At 48.8% G+C, this 15,177-nt stretch overlaps 1 protein-coding gene across 1 annotated transcript in view; it reads left to right on the top strand.

Annotated features, from left to right (window-relative positions):
* Irag1 (inositol 1,4,5-triphosphate receptor associated 1) overlaps positions 1–14,474 on the top strand; it is a 73,977-nt gene extending 59,503 nt beyond the window's left edge. Inside the window, exons 17-20 of the mRNA XM_051149235.1 lie at positions 1,122–1,186; positions 8,731–8,850; positions 10,062–10,196; positions 13,682–14,474. Of these exons, the coding sequence (XP_051005192.1) occupies positions 1,122–1,186; positions 8,731–8,850; positions 10,062–10,196; positions 13,682–13,925 (564 nt within the window). The 3' untranslated portion in view covers positions 13,926–14,474. The remainder of the gene's footprint in view (positions 1–1,121; positions 1,187–8,730; positions 8,851–10,061; positions 10,197–13,681) is intronic.
* The last annotated feature ends 703 nt before the right edge of the window (positions 14,475–15,177 follow it).

Below are 15,177 nucleotides of genomic sequence, written 5' to 3'. Positions count from 1 at the left end.
TGTCTTCCCAGGTGAATCTAGGCTGCAGCAAGCTCATAAATAAAAATCAACCATCACAATGATGGTTATTTCTGGACAATGATAGGACAGAGTATACCAGTTTTCCTCTTTATTTTTTAATGTTTCTATAAGATATAAAAAGAAAGGCAGAAAAAAAATGTCCATTTTATTCTAGATGAAGACAATTTTTATGTGTAAGAAAATCTTTTCTATACCTAAAGTCTTCATGGATCTAGTGATTTCTCTCTAAAGCTTTTAAACGCCTCTCTCCAGTGGTTTCTCTAATCGTGCACGGCAGCACAGCTGTTCAGAGAGGCAGGTACAGCGTCTAAGAAGCTAGTCAAGCTGCCTCTAGCTCTACCTCACCAGCCGTAGCTAGCAATCACTGTCATGTTTCTTTTACTCTGCATTTGACTGTAAAATGAGTTTAAACTTCCACCTCAGTAATAAAACGAACAAACAAAACCTGAAGAGTCTGCAGAGATGGCTCAGTAGTTAAAAGCACTGACTGTTCTTCCAAAGGACCCAGGTTCACCCGCAGCACCCACATGACAGCTTCCAACCATCTGTAACTCCAGTCCCAGGGTATCCAACACCCTATTATGCCTCCCCATGCAAATTTATGGTGCACAGACTACATTCAGGCAAACATTCATACACATAAAATAAAATAAAAAATTTTTTCAAACCGAATGTTTAAAGAAACTAGAAAAGGTTAGTTAGCAACAGACCCTTTAGCCATGCCTACTGCAGCAGAGCAGCGTGGGATTCTGGGTAACTGTACAGAAATGACTGCCAAGCTTGAGCACGTTGAGACATCGGCCATGAGGTTTGTGCTTGGAACAGTCCCTGAGGAAGCAGTGATGCTTACGTGAGTGCATCCCGAGGGATCCTAAGCCCACACTGAGGAGGAGGCCTACTGGCATTCCGGAAGTGGGACAGAGGAACACTGATGGCTCCCTGCTAGGATGGAGCCTCAGAGTGGAGACTGGAAAGCAATTGGGGGGAGAAGAATGGGAAGAGAAGGGACAGCACAGCCTCCCCAGCATCGCCGGGGTGCTGGCAGCCCTGGCCGCCTCCTTCATCACTCATCCGCCCTTCTGGCTCCTGTTTCCATCCAGTCTGAATCACCCAACGGGAAAGGCAACATATCCGTCCCCCCGGCTCTGCCTGCACTTTTGGAAAAGTAAGTTTCTCTGTTTTCCACTTGATATTGGGGGTCCTTAAAGAAAACTCCCAGCTTGCTTTCTTCACTCTCATTTTCAACCCCCCCCCCCCAAAAAAAGGAAATTAAGTTCTAGGGGAAATGAATAGGACTCTGAGACCCACAAAGTTTCAGATCTGACTGTGTAAAAGTCTGGGGCTAGGAAGATACTATGGCTGAGGCCAAGTCCACCATGCCTAAGAGACCCTGAAGGTAGAAAGGCTCCTCATTAGTTGGGGTGCCTTGGGGATGTAGACACAAAAGAGCTCAAAACAAGTCCAGGGCAGGCTGTTCCGGTGTAGCAGAACTCCATCTCTCTGCAGTTTCCTTCACTCTGGCCACTTCATGTTGACGGCAGCATCAGGCTTGTAGCAAATGGCTGCTAGTTCCCAGAACCCCAGACAAGACTATGTCTACAGGAAGATGTGTACTTTTCTTCTATCTGGGAATAGAATCATAATATGGGTTCAAACTACTGGGGAGTGACTTTGGGAAGGGTCAATAATTTTTTTAAAAAGTCTTATTTCTGTCAAGAAGTGGGAAAGAAAATGCCCTGGCTTGAGAGCTGAGAGGGCTTCCTGGGCCGGGCTTTCCCAGGCCTCTGTGCAATTTTCAGGTCTTCTCGTGCTAACCTGGAGCTCAAAGGCTGCTCTTCTGCACTGGAGGGAGCTTAGAGCTTACTTTTTGAACTTTTTAATATTTTCTTGTTGGAAAGGATCTGGATCACAGCTGCCACCTCCGAGGCCTTTCTCTGTGTGTCTTTCCTCAGTTAGTAGGGTGCAGATCTCATTTCTCCTTCTTTGCCTTGAAGCAGCTTTCATGTTTCTGTTGCTTGTATTTTTTCAGTAGGTTTGTGTTGTCTGACTTTGTGACTGCTGGGCGCCATGTCAATTCAGAGAGGCTCCCCAGCTCCCTACGTCCAGATGCAGCCTGAGTTCCTCACCCTTAGTACGTGTGACAGCTAGGTTCCCATTACAGACACCTCTGCTTACTGTCAACATTTGCCCTGCATTAAGCCCTTTGTCACCTACCAGCACATAGGTCCTTTACATCATAGAGTATGTCCCCTTCCTTCCTCTCATTTCTTGATCATGCCAGGAAAACTCTCAAGAGATGACAAATTATTTACCAAACAAAAGTAAGGTGACTACAGGTTGTAAAAATCTCACCACATGGAGCCACGGTGCTGAGTTCATGGCCCCTGAATCTACCTAGAAATGATCACTTATGCTCACTAAAATTCTGTCAGCTCTCATTTTAGGCTCACGAGTCCACTTTAGAGCATGCCTAATCAAAATCCTCTTCCTAGCCTCAGAACTACAGACCCAGCCAGGGCAGAAGAGTTGGGTTCCTGCTCTCCTCACAGGCTCACTCAGAACTAACAGTCAGGCCTGCTGAGAACTCATGTCTGAGACACGAGGAAGTATTAAGAACTCGAGATGTGCTCCACAGGAGGATCTGTGGTATAGCCCCAAATCTGTGGTGTCAATGAGTGAGGATCAGGGATGGTGGCAGCAATCACAGGCTTACAATCAGGAGCTGAAAGGCCAAAGTGAGACTCAGAGTCAAGCCCGAGGTTCCTCGGAGGAAGTTTGTAGCTCCCTCTTAGGCGAACTAGAAATTGTCATTGGCCATGTGTACACTGTGTACCCAGCTACTGGAAATATATTCAAATAAAGATGACTGCAAAGAGGGAAGTCTAAAGGAAGGGAAGACCACAATATCAGCTCCTCCCTGTGGACTTAGGAGAGGTGCTAGTTGCTTTTTCCTCCAAATGCACAGAACTGGAAGCATCGTAGACCCCCCAGCTGCCAATAATGAAACAGTTTGCAAGTCAAAATTAAGTCCTGTGTTTTCTTCTCATAGACAGATGCCACCAACTCCAGTTAGCTTAGTCATGTTGTTGAAGATAAATACCATGTTATAATTGATTAGACCTTCCTAGGTGATTGAGCTTCATGTGAAATGATGCCCCGTTTCCTAAGCTGAAGAGAACGGGCTAGGCATGTGATAGGACGAACAAGTAGCCTATGGCCAGTCCACAGTGCAGGGCAGCTGACAGTACTGTGTCCCCTGTGAGTGTAGTGTGTTCTGAGTCTTCCTCCCACCGGCCAGTTCATAACAAACCACTCTTCAGCTCAGCAAAGGTCTAGAAACATACAGATTTAAACGTGCGGCTAGGGAGTGGTTTTTAGTTATCCTTAAAGATACGCGTGGGAAGAGCTGTGTGTTTGTGGTCTTTTACTCCTTCATTCTTTTGACGAGTGCTCTGGGGTCAGTTCTGTGGAATGCTGTCAAGGAGGCTAGTCTAGTGGGAAAGTCAGCCGGGAAGCAGCCTATTATTCTACAGTATGACGAATGTTGTCATAAGGAAGTGTGGTTGCCAAAGGGACAACACATGAGAAAATGTGCCCCTAGCCCTGCGTGGGTGGAAGAAATGGGGTGGAGCCCAGAAAGCATTTCCCCCTAGGATTCTGCTTTTAAAGTTCAGCCTAAAGGCTTTGTTATTGACTAGGTAAACAGGAGGTTAATAGCATTCGAAGGTAGCGGTGAGTTCAAGGGAAGATAATGGTGATGGTGCTGGTGATGGCAATTCGTGACATAAGTTACAACTCATTCCTTGTGTGCCAGGCACCTTTCTTCCTAATTCTTTGTTAACCCTGCCGAGGACCTCATGAGGCAAATACGTTATTAATATCTCTGTCTTATTGATGAGGAAGATAGTGCCTGGAGATATGCTCTCCGAACTTACACAGGGAAAAAAGGCGTGTCTTATGCTCTTAACCTCATAATAGAAGAACAGAGGCCATTCAGAGTGGCTACAGAGGAAAGAGTGGGAAAAAAGGACCCTTTGGGGGAGGTTAGATGGGCATGGAGTGTTGGACAGAGCAGGGTGTCAGAGCATGGACAGAGAGGATGTGTCAGAACCTCTCACCAAGGGGATCTGCAAAGCTGGGATGTGGGAGTCTTTTTTTTTTTAATTAATTAATTCATATTACATCTCAATTGTTATCCCATATCTTATATCCTCCCATTCCTCCCTCCCTCCCTCCCACTTTCACCCTATTCCCCTCCCCTATGACTGTGACTAAGGGGGACCTCCTCCCCCTGTATATGATCATAAGGTATCAAGTCTCTTCTTGGTAACTTGCTATCCTTCCTCTGAGTGCCACCAGGCCTCCCCATCCAGGGGACATGGTCAAATATGGGGCACCAGAGTTCTTGTGAACACCAGTCCCCACTCTCCACTCAACTATGGAGAATGTCCTGTCCATTGGCTAGATCTGGGTAGGGATTCGATGTTTACTGCATGTATTGTCCTTGGTTGGTGCCATAGTTTGAGCAGGACCCCTGGGCCCAGATCTGCCAGTCATAATGTTCTTCTTGTAGGTTTCTAGGACCTTCTGGATCCTTCTATTTCCCCATTCTCCCATACTTCTCTCACCTAGAGTCCCAATAGGATGTCCTCACACCTATTGAGATGTGGAAGTCTTAACATATTAGTTTCGTGAACAGGCTGCAATGCTGGTGGGTCACAGGGTGGTGTTAGCTGCAGTCTTCTATGCTTTTGAAGCAGCCAGGGTTATTAAATTTGCACAGCAAACAATCTATGCCCTTATTGATTATATTCTGGGTAAAAGTATACTCCAGGATAATTATTACCCAAGAATCTGGGACTGGGTGTGAGGGAGCTCAGGGCCTCTGGTTTGGGATTATCAAAGGAAGCCACTGAGTTGGGATGAGTTAGGAACATTCTTAGCCCAAGAGGCAAGACCTGCCCTTCGGAAAGGCTTGAAGTCACTTTCAAATACTGCTCGCCAATAAACTGAGGACCTGCTTGGCCAACAGTTTACTTTGAACAAACAGACTTCATGTGACTGAGAGCAGAGCACAATGCTAACCACAGCTACAGTTTAATAGATTACCCCAGAAAGAAAGCACGGGATGCCAGGCTGAGGGTGGACGCCGAAATCCACCCAGTGATGCCTGGGGCGGGGGCAGACTGTGCTCAGCTCTCCTTTACAAGAGTGATTTTGGATTCTCTTAGCCCAAGCCCATTTCTAGGCTCTCAGGAAATCCTCGTTTACAGATAGGGTCTGCCACTTCACTAACGTCATTCACAGGGATTAGGCACACGCTGTGGAGTTGGAGTAACACAGGACTCCAGTCTGCACAGGGCACCATTCAAGCCCAGCCTCCTCCGTGTGATCACAGTCCAAGGGAGTATGGGCAGGTATGAAAACGTTCTCCCTTTGTTACACAGTTGTGGTGACAGATCCACTTTAGCCCGTGGGCCTGGGAGACCATCAGCGAAGGTCCCGCAGAGGAGAAGGACGTGATCTGAGTCTTAAAGATGCACAAGGAGAAACTTCCAGGGAGTTGGAGAAGATACTTAGGGAACTCCAAGCTTGGCCTAGAAGTCAGAAAATGACAACAACGTTTACATATTACTATATGTGGCCCACCTCCAATCCCAGCTCCCTGTCTGGTGCTAAACCAAGGCCCTCCCAGTCTCTCCTGCTTGAAGCACTCTGTGGAGGAGGAAACATTGCTGGCTGTGGGAGTGTGGTGGGAATAGCTTCATTCGACAGATGCCTTGGGCCTTACACACCAGTCAGAGCCCCGGGAGAGAAGTGAAGGAGTACCCCAGGAAGAAAACTCATCTTGATGTGAAATTAGTGGGCCAAAGTGGACAGCCCAACCAACATCAGCCATGTGAATGTAGGCAAGTACCGAGCTTGTGTTTCTTATCTGCCAGGAAGGAATTCCTCCCAAGGACAGGGTTAGTTAAAGCGTGTCAGCATCAACCTACAGCAGGGCTAAAGAAACACCTTCCTGCATGCTATTTGTTCTGTGTCCTGGCAGCCCTAATGAGTCAGGCTCAACTACCTACCCTCAAGCAGCCAATTAGAAGGGCCAAGTTAATAGAAAGCAGAAAAGGATTTCTTTAATATGATTTTACGGGGAAGAAAACAAAGAGATCCAGTGACCCTCAACCCAATATATCTTCAGGGTCCTGACAGAGGAGTTGGGTTTAAGTAGAGGGCAAAAGGTACATACAACTAAACAGTTGTGATGGTCCCTCCCATCACTGACCCTCTGGTCTCAGCTCCAGCCTGCAGTGCAAGGTGATCGGGGAAGCTGCAAGTCTTTTTCTGGGACACGAATCCCTCTGGCTGACCTAGGCTTCTATTCTTTTCTTCTACTGGCATGAGATTTCTTAGGGGATTTCAGTTTATTAGGGTACATTGCTTCACTAGTCTGAGCCCCCAAGGAAAGGCCACGGATGTCTTTTCTGTTAGAATGACCTCATCCCTTCAGGGCAAGGGGGTTACCAGATTGCACGACAGCAGGCTGGTGGTTTAAGGTCTCCTAAGGCTGGGGTTTGGACCAGGTCTGTCTCAGGAAAGTTCTGTTCATATCTGTTTAGCTTTAAGGACGCTCTAATGTGGGCAGCTGTAGAGAAAAGACGGCCACCGGCTTCATGAAATAATGACCGTCCCTGCCCTTGACTCTAGCTGTGTTTTTCTTCCCTTGCTCCAGGCATTGGACAGACAGGAAACTGCACATTAGGCAAAGGTCACGGGGAAGGGGAGTGGGGGCTATAATTTGCAGGAGGAGAAATGTTATGAATAGCCAGTATTTTTAGAGCGTTATTGTCCTCGTTCATGATGTGTTTGGGTTCCCAGCCTAATGAAACATATATTTTCAAGGTCTGAGGGAAAGCTAGGAGAGAGGAAGCAAGCTGAAGGCTCAGACCCGGCCTAAGGAAGGCAGTAGTGACCCCTCAGCTTCCTGCTAGAACTCAGCTTACAGCGTTTGCCTTGTTTCTGGGCTCCTCCATGGCACCATCACTCCTAGTGAAGTTAGGGGCAGCAAGGTGGCTGCGGAGTGAACCTACAGGGAAGGCGTGGCTCTTAGGTGGCCTCCTTTGAACTTCCAGTCCCATCCACATGTTAGGCTCCAAGCATGCCCAGCCATCCCAAGGCGATTAGCTAGGGTGCTTACTTGCCCACCATCCCACATGATGCTTGGCCTCCCTGCTCCATCTCAGCCCTCTCAGACCACTGTACCCTCGCTCTCTGGAGAAGATTGGGCCTTGCTCTTACAAAAAAAGCATTTCAGCTTTCGTCAGGCCCCCACCCCACTGTCTTTCTTTTCTACTCTTTGTTGCAATTAAAGAGAGGTTTCTCTTACTTTTCTAGGTCTTGACTCCTTTAGTCAAGGACTCAGTCCCTCTGGCCATCTTCTCCCATGCCCCCTGCTGGACCCTCTCTCCCTGTGTCGGAATGTGCTTGCTCTCCTTGAGCCACTTGCTGAACTGAGCAGACTTGCCAACGTCCCCATGGCTCTACTTGTCTTATTCCTCTTATTCCTCACTAAGCGCATTCATCCAGCACCTCATGGCTCCATGTGAGCCCTGCCTAGCAGACACCGCCAGGGACGCAGCGAGACACAGTGAGCCCTCTCCCCTGACTCCCTAAGCATCCACTCTCTTCTGGCTTGCAGCTACCTCTCCAGCTGCCACTTCTGCCTCTTTATCCCCCTCCTCGCCTTCCTCTCCTCCTCTCCCTGAAAGGAGTGTGAAGATAACTGGGACTTGCTCCTGGGTTCTCTGCTCCTCTTTCCTCACGCTTTCTCCTTAGGCCACCATCTGTTCTTTGCATTCTTACAATGTCAAGTGAATATCTCTAGCCAAGAACTCATCTCTGCCTCACTTGGGCGTCCCCAACTGTTCACTCAACATCTCTCCCTGGACACCTCATAGGCATGAAGATTTATTCTGCTCCAAACTTAGCTCCTGCCGTATTGATTGTTCTCAGCAACCCACTGCATCTCCGAGTCTATATATCACCCGTCCCCTGCCCCGTATAATCTTTGTATGCATAGTTCGTCATTGAGCTGGGGATTCCGTTTCAGCACCTCAGAGAGGCATTTCTTTGACTATCAACTTTAAATACGCCGTCTACTAGCCATTTTCTGTCACTGAATAGTTTCTTTCATAAGTGTTATGATTCGTGATTAATATGATTACTTTTTCCTTCTGCAAAACACTACATTGGCAAAAAAAAAAAAAAAAAAGAGGTTTCTCATTTTCTCTTTGCAATTCTTCCTTGTCTTATACCTGTAACATTATTATACTCTCCTCATGGTTGAAAGAATAAGTGAAAGTCATGAGACACAAGGCAGACTGTGAGAAAGGAAGGACCTGGGAGTTCCAGTCTGTCTCCTTGCGGCATTTCTCTGTTGCCTGTGACACTTGCCTGTCCACTCATGGCAGCTCCTGAAATAAGAATAAAGTTGGATTTGGGAACATCAGGCTGAAGGAGGTGATGGAGTGTCTGCCTCCTCAGAGGTTGCGGGAGATTCATGGAGCAGGTCTTTATGAAGTATTGTGCCAAGGTAGACGTTTTAAAACCCAAAGGCCAGCGAAAGAGGCCGAGTTTCCTCTTTGAATCAGGAATCACGCCAAAGATACGCTTTTGTCCCCGCAATGACGCCCTGTACTGCCCTCCTCTCACTAGCGGAAAGACAAATGCAGAGTCTGACTGTGACGCTTGTGCCCCTGCGCCACTCCCAAGCTGCCCGGAGGAGATGAGCCAGGAGACTAAGGCCAGGGGAGAGGAAGAAACCTACAACAAAGGGTGAGTCAGACCTTGCCACCCCGAGGGCACCTGGCTGGTCTCAGAAGCAGCTACCCACACCCTGGCTTGCTTCTGAGGAGATTTCGGGAAGCAACCATCGGGCCCAATGCCTTCTTCAGTGAAGAAAGGCCTACAAAGGGAAGCAGAACATGGCATGTGCTCAGACAGTGGCTAGGCTGGACTACTTTCCTTTCTCTTTCAGGCAGAATGCCGCTGCCTAGAAAGGTCTAAACGTCAAGGGCCTGGGCTAGGTCCTTCTCGGTGCTGCCTGAGGCTACCCGACACATGTGCAGATCTGTTGTGTTACTGCCAACAGTGCCCAAGGGCACCTCCAGCTGTGCTTCCTAGAATTACCCTGGTGTTCTGTGTGACTCAGAGCTCCTCCATCCTGCCATTGCTTCATCACTTCCACCCTTGCCTGTCTCTCAATGAGCTGCACTGGCAGTCAGGGCCAGCTCTTAGTCACTGGGAGAGTGCACTGAGCTGGTCAAAGGTCCAGGACTCCAGATAGAAACTCACCTTTAGCCTAGCATGGTGCCTTATGGACTCCTGAGGGAGGTTTAGCTTACCATGGGCACAGAGCCCCATGGCATTGGTGTGCTAGTCACTTAGTCATGGGTGTAGTTGTCCCAGCCAAACCAATTTAGGTACCTGGCTAGCAGACAAGTGAGCAGATTATGTTCAGGGAAATGCTAGTCCCAGGAGGGGTCACCAGGGGCTTTTAAGGAAGCTTCTCCTCAGAAGCATGAGAGCAAAATCCTTCCATTGGTTCTGTGAATATTTTATGGGTACCTCCCTATGTCAAGCCCTGGCACTTCTGAGAAGCACCCTAGTACCCTGAGATGAGCCCACCACCACCACCACCAAAGTTGAAGTTCCTAGGTTGTATAGGGAAAGCGCAGTCATATCCTAGGGGAATGTTTTGTAGGATAACAAACAGGAGCAGACCCTGTCCCACAGCCTTTTCCCAGTCAGTTTGTCATACTGTCACACAAACAGGAAGGATGGCTGAGGAGTGAGGGGAAATGGTACTGACATGTGTCGTGTTGCAGTTCAGGAAAGCGTCCCAGCTTTTTCCTGTTGTATGGAGCCATAGGAAGTGTACTGTGATTGGGATGGGGGCAGTCTTGAGTTCCTCTCCTCCAGAGTCTCAGGCAAGAATGTCCCGTGCCTGGCTCTCCCGGACTCAGTTGCTCCTTTTTGCCCTCCAGATACCAGGAAGGGGTAAAGAAGACTGAAGAACTGCATGACCTGAAGGAAGAGGAGGAAGAACAGAAGACGGAGAGTCCTGAGGAACCAGAGGAGGTAGAAGAAATTGAGGAGGAAGAGCAGGAGCAGAGGAGCAGGTTGGAAACCTACACTGGGATCCCAAATGGGCTGCGAGTTGTTTAACCCTTGAGTTGTACAAAATGGAATGAAATGTCAGTCCTGGGTAGCAATGGATCTGGGACCCGAGTTCTTGGTCAACAGAACTCAAGGAGGCAATATAAGTATGGACAGTAGAGGAAGTCAAGTTAGCAGGGACACATCTGTAAGAGCTGAGGGGTCGGAGGTGGTCGTGGACAAAGCAGGAAGCCATTAATAGCTCTTAGGAGCTGAGAAAGGAAGAGGGAATCTTAGTGGACCAAGCTCTGGGCAGCCCACGCCACAGCCGCCCACTCCACAGCTGCCCACTCCACAGCCACAGCCATATAAGAGTCCAGATCAAAGGAGCTGGCCTGGATTTCTAGGGAGGGTCTGGACAGGAACAAGAACATTAGTAGGAGGCAGAGGGAGCACATGAGGCAGGGAACAAAGTTAGGTCAGTGGCAAAGTTCTGTCTCTATCAGGCCCCCGGTATGTTGACCGAACACTTGGTCACTTGCACAGCGTCTTCACTTCAGGTTGGGAATAAAATCTTTTCTGTTTCAAGCTGCCTTCTTCTGAGCAGTGGAAGTGGCTATGAAACACTGAGAGAGAAAGTCTGCATCCCACAGCTTGCTCCACTGCAGGTGTAGGTCTCATTTTACCACACAGAACAGTCTATTAAAAACCAAACAAAACTGGCATCAGGGATTGGACCCAGGAGCTTGTCCATGGTAGGCGAGAGCTCGTCTGCTGAGGTACACCTCCAGACCAAGACCAATGGAAAGAACCTCGTCTGCCTGCAGGGTGTTCCATGGAATGAGAGCACAACCCTACTAGGCCTGATAGAGACTATCCCACACAGAAATGAGTTTGAGGACAGAATAAGCTGTCCCTAAGAGACACACACAGATCTATCAATGTAAGGACCATATCAACACCCTTGATTTTCAGGAAAGCCCCAATTTCATATATTCTGTCCACCTGTCTCTACTAGTGCATCAAAACCTTGGTTTTGCTTTGTTTTTCCTAAATACAGTTATAGCAATCTTGGAACACTTCGCTCAGACACCCTCAGCTAGGGCCAGAGCTTCTTCCCCCAGACAAAACCGTTAGCTGCCTGGTCATCTGCTCCTGACCTCAGACACGGTGTCTGTGATCTGAGCCTCCTTCTGGCAAGCTCCAGAACCTACTTACATGTAATGAATAAGTTAGCAAGTGAAGATTGGAAAGACGATAACCATGGAAGTTTAACCATGGAAGCCCAACCCTGACTCCAAGCAACTGCATCCTGTCACGCCTCCTTACGCCTCACTTCCTCCTTTGTCAAAGCCAAGCCTGGACACACCCCTTTCTTTGGCACCTTGAATTCGTCTAAGACAGGCTAGAATTTCCAACACTACCACACAGTGAAAGAACAAATGAGAAATAAACAGAGCAAGCACATGACTATAAACAGTTTGGCTTACAAAGAACAGGCCTTATCTAGCTAACTCAATCTCTGGCAAATGGCAGCTCCCTCCTGTCTCATGAGAGCCCAGAAAAGCCAGGCTTTTCCTGGGTCCCTTTCTGCCCAGCTTGCAGCACCTGGACCTTTAGAGGCCTTGTTCAGACTCCCGCCCTTCATGCCTGGTTAGAGTTGTCTTAGGTTTTGAGGAGATAAGTTCCTTAGATGACTGGTACCAGCCCTGAGCAGGCCTCCTAAAGGGTCCTGGGCCGTCAGCACCGGAGCACAGCTGCACCTTTTCAGACTCAGCGCATTTTCTCAGGACATTTGTCTTATAAACTGCACACCCACTGCCATAGAGCCCCGGCCAGACTGGTCCCGAGAGCCATCCTGCTTAATGCCAGAAGACTCTCAGCCCATTGTGGAGTCCCTTAGACCCAGAGTCGCCCGCAGGAACCTTCATTTGAGCACGAGCCCTCTGCGAAGTGCTGGTACCTCCCAAGCAAGCAGAATCTGAAGTCATCAAAAGTTCCAGGTGGGCTGGGAAAGTATCTCAGCTATTAAGAACACTTGGCGTACAACCGTGAGGACTGGAGTTTGGATCCTAGCACACTCACTAGCAAGCCAGGCGTCCTGTGCACACTTTGTAACTCCAGCTCCAAGATGGCAGAGACTAGAGGATCACTGCAGCTTGCTGGCTTCCAGCCGACCTGAGCAAACATGAGCTCCAGGCGCAAGGAGAGACCCTTCCTCAGAGGGATAGGGGAGGATAGAGGGAAGTGGCCTATGCCCACTGCTGGCCTCCGAGTGTATCCACAGGTGAATGCACACACACACACACACACACACACACACACACACACACACGTGTGTGTGTGTACATGCACACACACATGCACACATACACACACAGAGTTTTATGTCCTGTTTTATACATTTTTAAAAAACACTGGGGCTGGAGAGATGGCGCAGCGATTTACAGCACTTGTTGTTCTTGCAGAGGACCCAGACTTAGTTCCCAGCATACACGTCATGGCACAACTGTCCAACTCCACTTTCAGGGGATCCGACGCCCCTGGCCTCCACAGGCACCTGTACTCCAGTGTGAGTACGCCCCCTTCCCTACATATACTTGAAAAATAAATCTCTAAGTGTGGATTTAGAGTGAAATTCTCCACATACAGGCAGCCTGTTTTGGACCATAAAACAACAGCTTGAAAAATGACACCATTTTGGATTCTAATTGCATCCAACTAAGATCCAGAGATAGATCCAGCGCTAGAAAGAAGGAAGCTTGTAATTCTGACCTGTCCCTTCCCAGTGGTTGCACAAAGGGCCAGTTTTACTCAGAAGTGAAGATACTAAGCTGCCACATAATGGCTTCTACAGATGAAACCAGTCCCCTTCCAATCCACATAATGACATGTGCAGCTGGGATGGCTTGATAGGCTCTCCACATGGACAAGGGACAAACAGCTGTCCCGTGTGGCCCTGGCACCCAAGGCAAGCGTTCTAATTATCTGGCCCCTTTCTTAGGAGGGTGTTCGCTGACTATTTTTCACCCATGGCAAGCCACCTGCTTCTGACAGTTCTCCGTTCATGCTTCCAGCTTTCTGGGCATCTGGCTGTGTGGGACATTGGGTCTCCAGGAGTCCCTCAGTCACTCTCCTCACCTGTTTGGTCTGGTAACCCTCAATAATCTTGCTTTGCAAATCATAGAGTTGGAATTAGACATAGGAGAAAAATAGAGCCTGCTTAACATGTGCAGGGCACCTCCCAAAAGCTCTAGGATGGAGCTCTGGTCAAAAGTCTTTTTGCTAAGCTGAAGTGAGAGAGGATGGGCTGAGAGAAAGGTAGGAAATAAGCAAGGAGAATGTGGGATATTGTGAATAAATCTGCCAGCTAACGCTCTGTCTGGTTGAACTTAAGAACCTCTGCCTTAGACAGCATAGAAGGTATCCCCAGACAGAGAAGTATGGCTCTGGCCATCAGATACGTGCCCAGTACACTAAATCTCTCTATCCGTATTTTCATTGACAGCAAACTTGAAGAACTGGTCCACTTCCTACAAGTCATGTATCCCAAACTGTGTCAACACTGGCAAGTGATCTGGATGATGGCCGCAGTAATGCTGGTCCTGAGTGCTGTGTTTGGGCTCTACAGCTCCTATAACTCCTGTACAGAGCAAGCTGACGGGCACGCCGGGAGATCCACCTGCTCTGCAGCCCAGCGGGACTCCTGGTGGAGCTCGGGACTGCAGCAGGAGCTGCCAGCTGAGCAGTAGGACCTCGGACTCCTCAGCCATGCCCTGCTCTCGTGCATCCATCCCAACACCCTGCCCCCAAGTACAGCACGCCAGGCCCAGGTGTGCGCATGTGGCTGCCCATGCCGTCGGGGAACAAGGAGGCTTTCTCCTGTCACTTTTCACCTCCATGGAAGCTACTCACACACAGTAACCTGATGCTTTGAAGGGATAAACAAAAACCGCTCTGGCAAAGTGTCTGGTGGATAAAGAATCAGCCTTCACTAAGGACTTTGACCCCTGGCTCAGATGGATTGGGAGAATGGAACCCCCTTCATTCAGGGGGACGACGAGAAGCCTACTCCCCCTTTTTCCTCCCTATGTTTCATGGTCAGGAAGAAGCGTACTTAATGGCCAGTACTGACCTCAAGGATCAGACCTGAGACCTGGAGTCAAAGCACGGACGTCTTCCCACTTCCCACTTCATTTATCATGGCTGTTCCTTTGCCTTCTCTCTCCTCTTCAGAGTCGCCATTTCTTTTCAGAGAGCGAGAAAGCTTTCTTGTAAAAGTACACAGGCTAGAAGTAGCCCCATGCATGCTAGAAGGGAAACGGGAAGGCGTGAGTGAACGTGTAACATCTGTACACATGGACACACACACGTGTTTGTGCACAGACACCCACTCTCTGGAAGTGTGCTCTGCTCAGTGGCATCCATGCCGTGTCAACCAATTGGCTTTCACTACATACGGAGTGGTAGGCACCACGCACCAACACAGGGAGCCCTCCACACACTCTGAAGACGTCTGAAACCCTGAGAAACCACGTTCACTTCACTTCAGATGATGGTTTGGAGCTGCTGTCGGGCCCAGTCTGTTCCCTGGTTGTTTGCTCCATTGGAAAGTGATCTTACCCAGTTAGCCCACCCACCTCTTGAGTAAGAAAAGGTGTGCCTTCCACTCCAGACTCTCACTCTGCCTTGCACCTCGGGGCTGCAGTTCCCCTGCTGTTTCTAACCCTAATGTGTCCTTCCAAGGACCTGCTCGGCATCAACCTGAAGGGAGTGCATCCCACCTCCAGCGTGGCATCTCTCCACAGCGGTCGGCTATTAGCTTCATCAGCTCTCATCAGTTGGAGACAGGGCTTCTGCTGTGGCTGCTCTTCTGTTTCATTGTTTTGGTTGCTCATACTCAGTGTAGAACTTACTGTGAGCCAAAAACCGTCTCAGTGTTATCTAAGTATTAATCCATTTAGTCCTCAAGAAAAACAAAACCTGAAATGGATATGACTACCT

Source organism: Acomys russatus, chromosome 7 (assembly GCF_903995435.1).
Source record: "Acomys russatus chromosome 7, mAcoRus1.1, whole genome shotgun sequence".
Lineage (NCBI taxonomy): Eukaryota > Metazoa > Chordata > Mammalia > Rodentia > Muridae > Acomys > Acomys russatus.
Note: the sequence above shows the minus strand (reverse complement) of the source record. Positions and strands in the feature narration are given on the sequence as shown.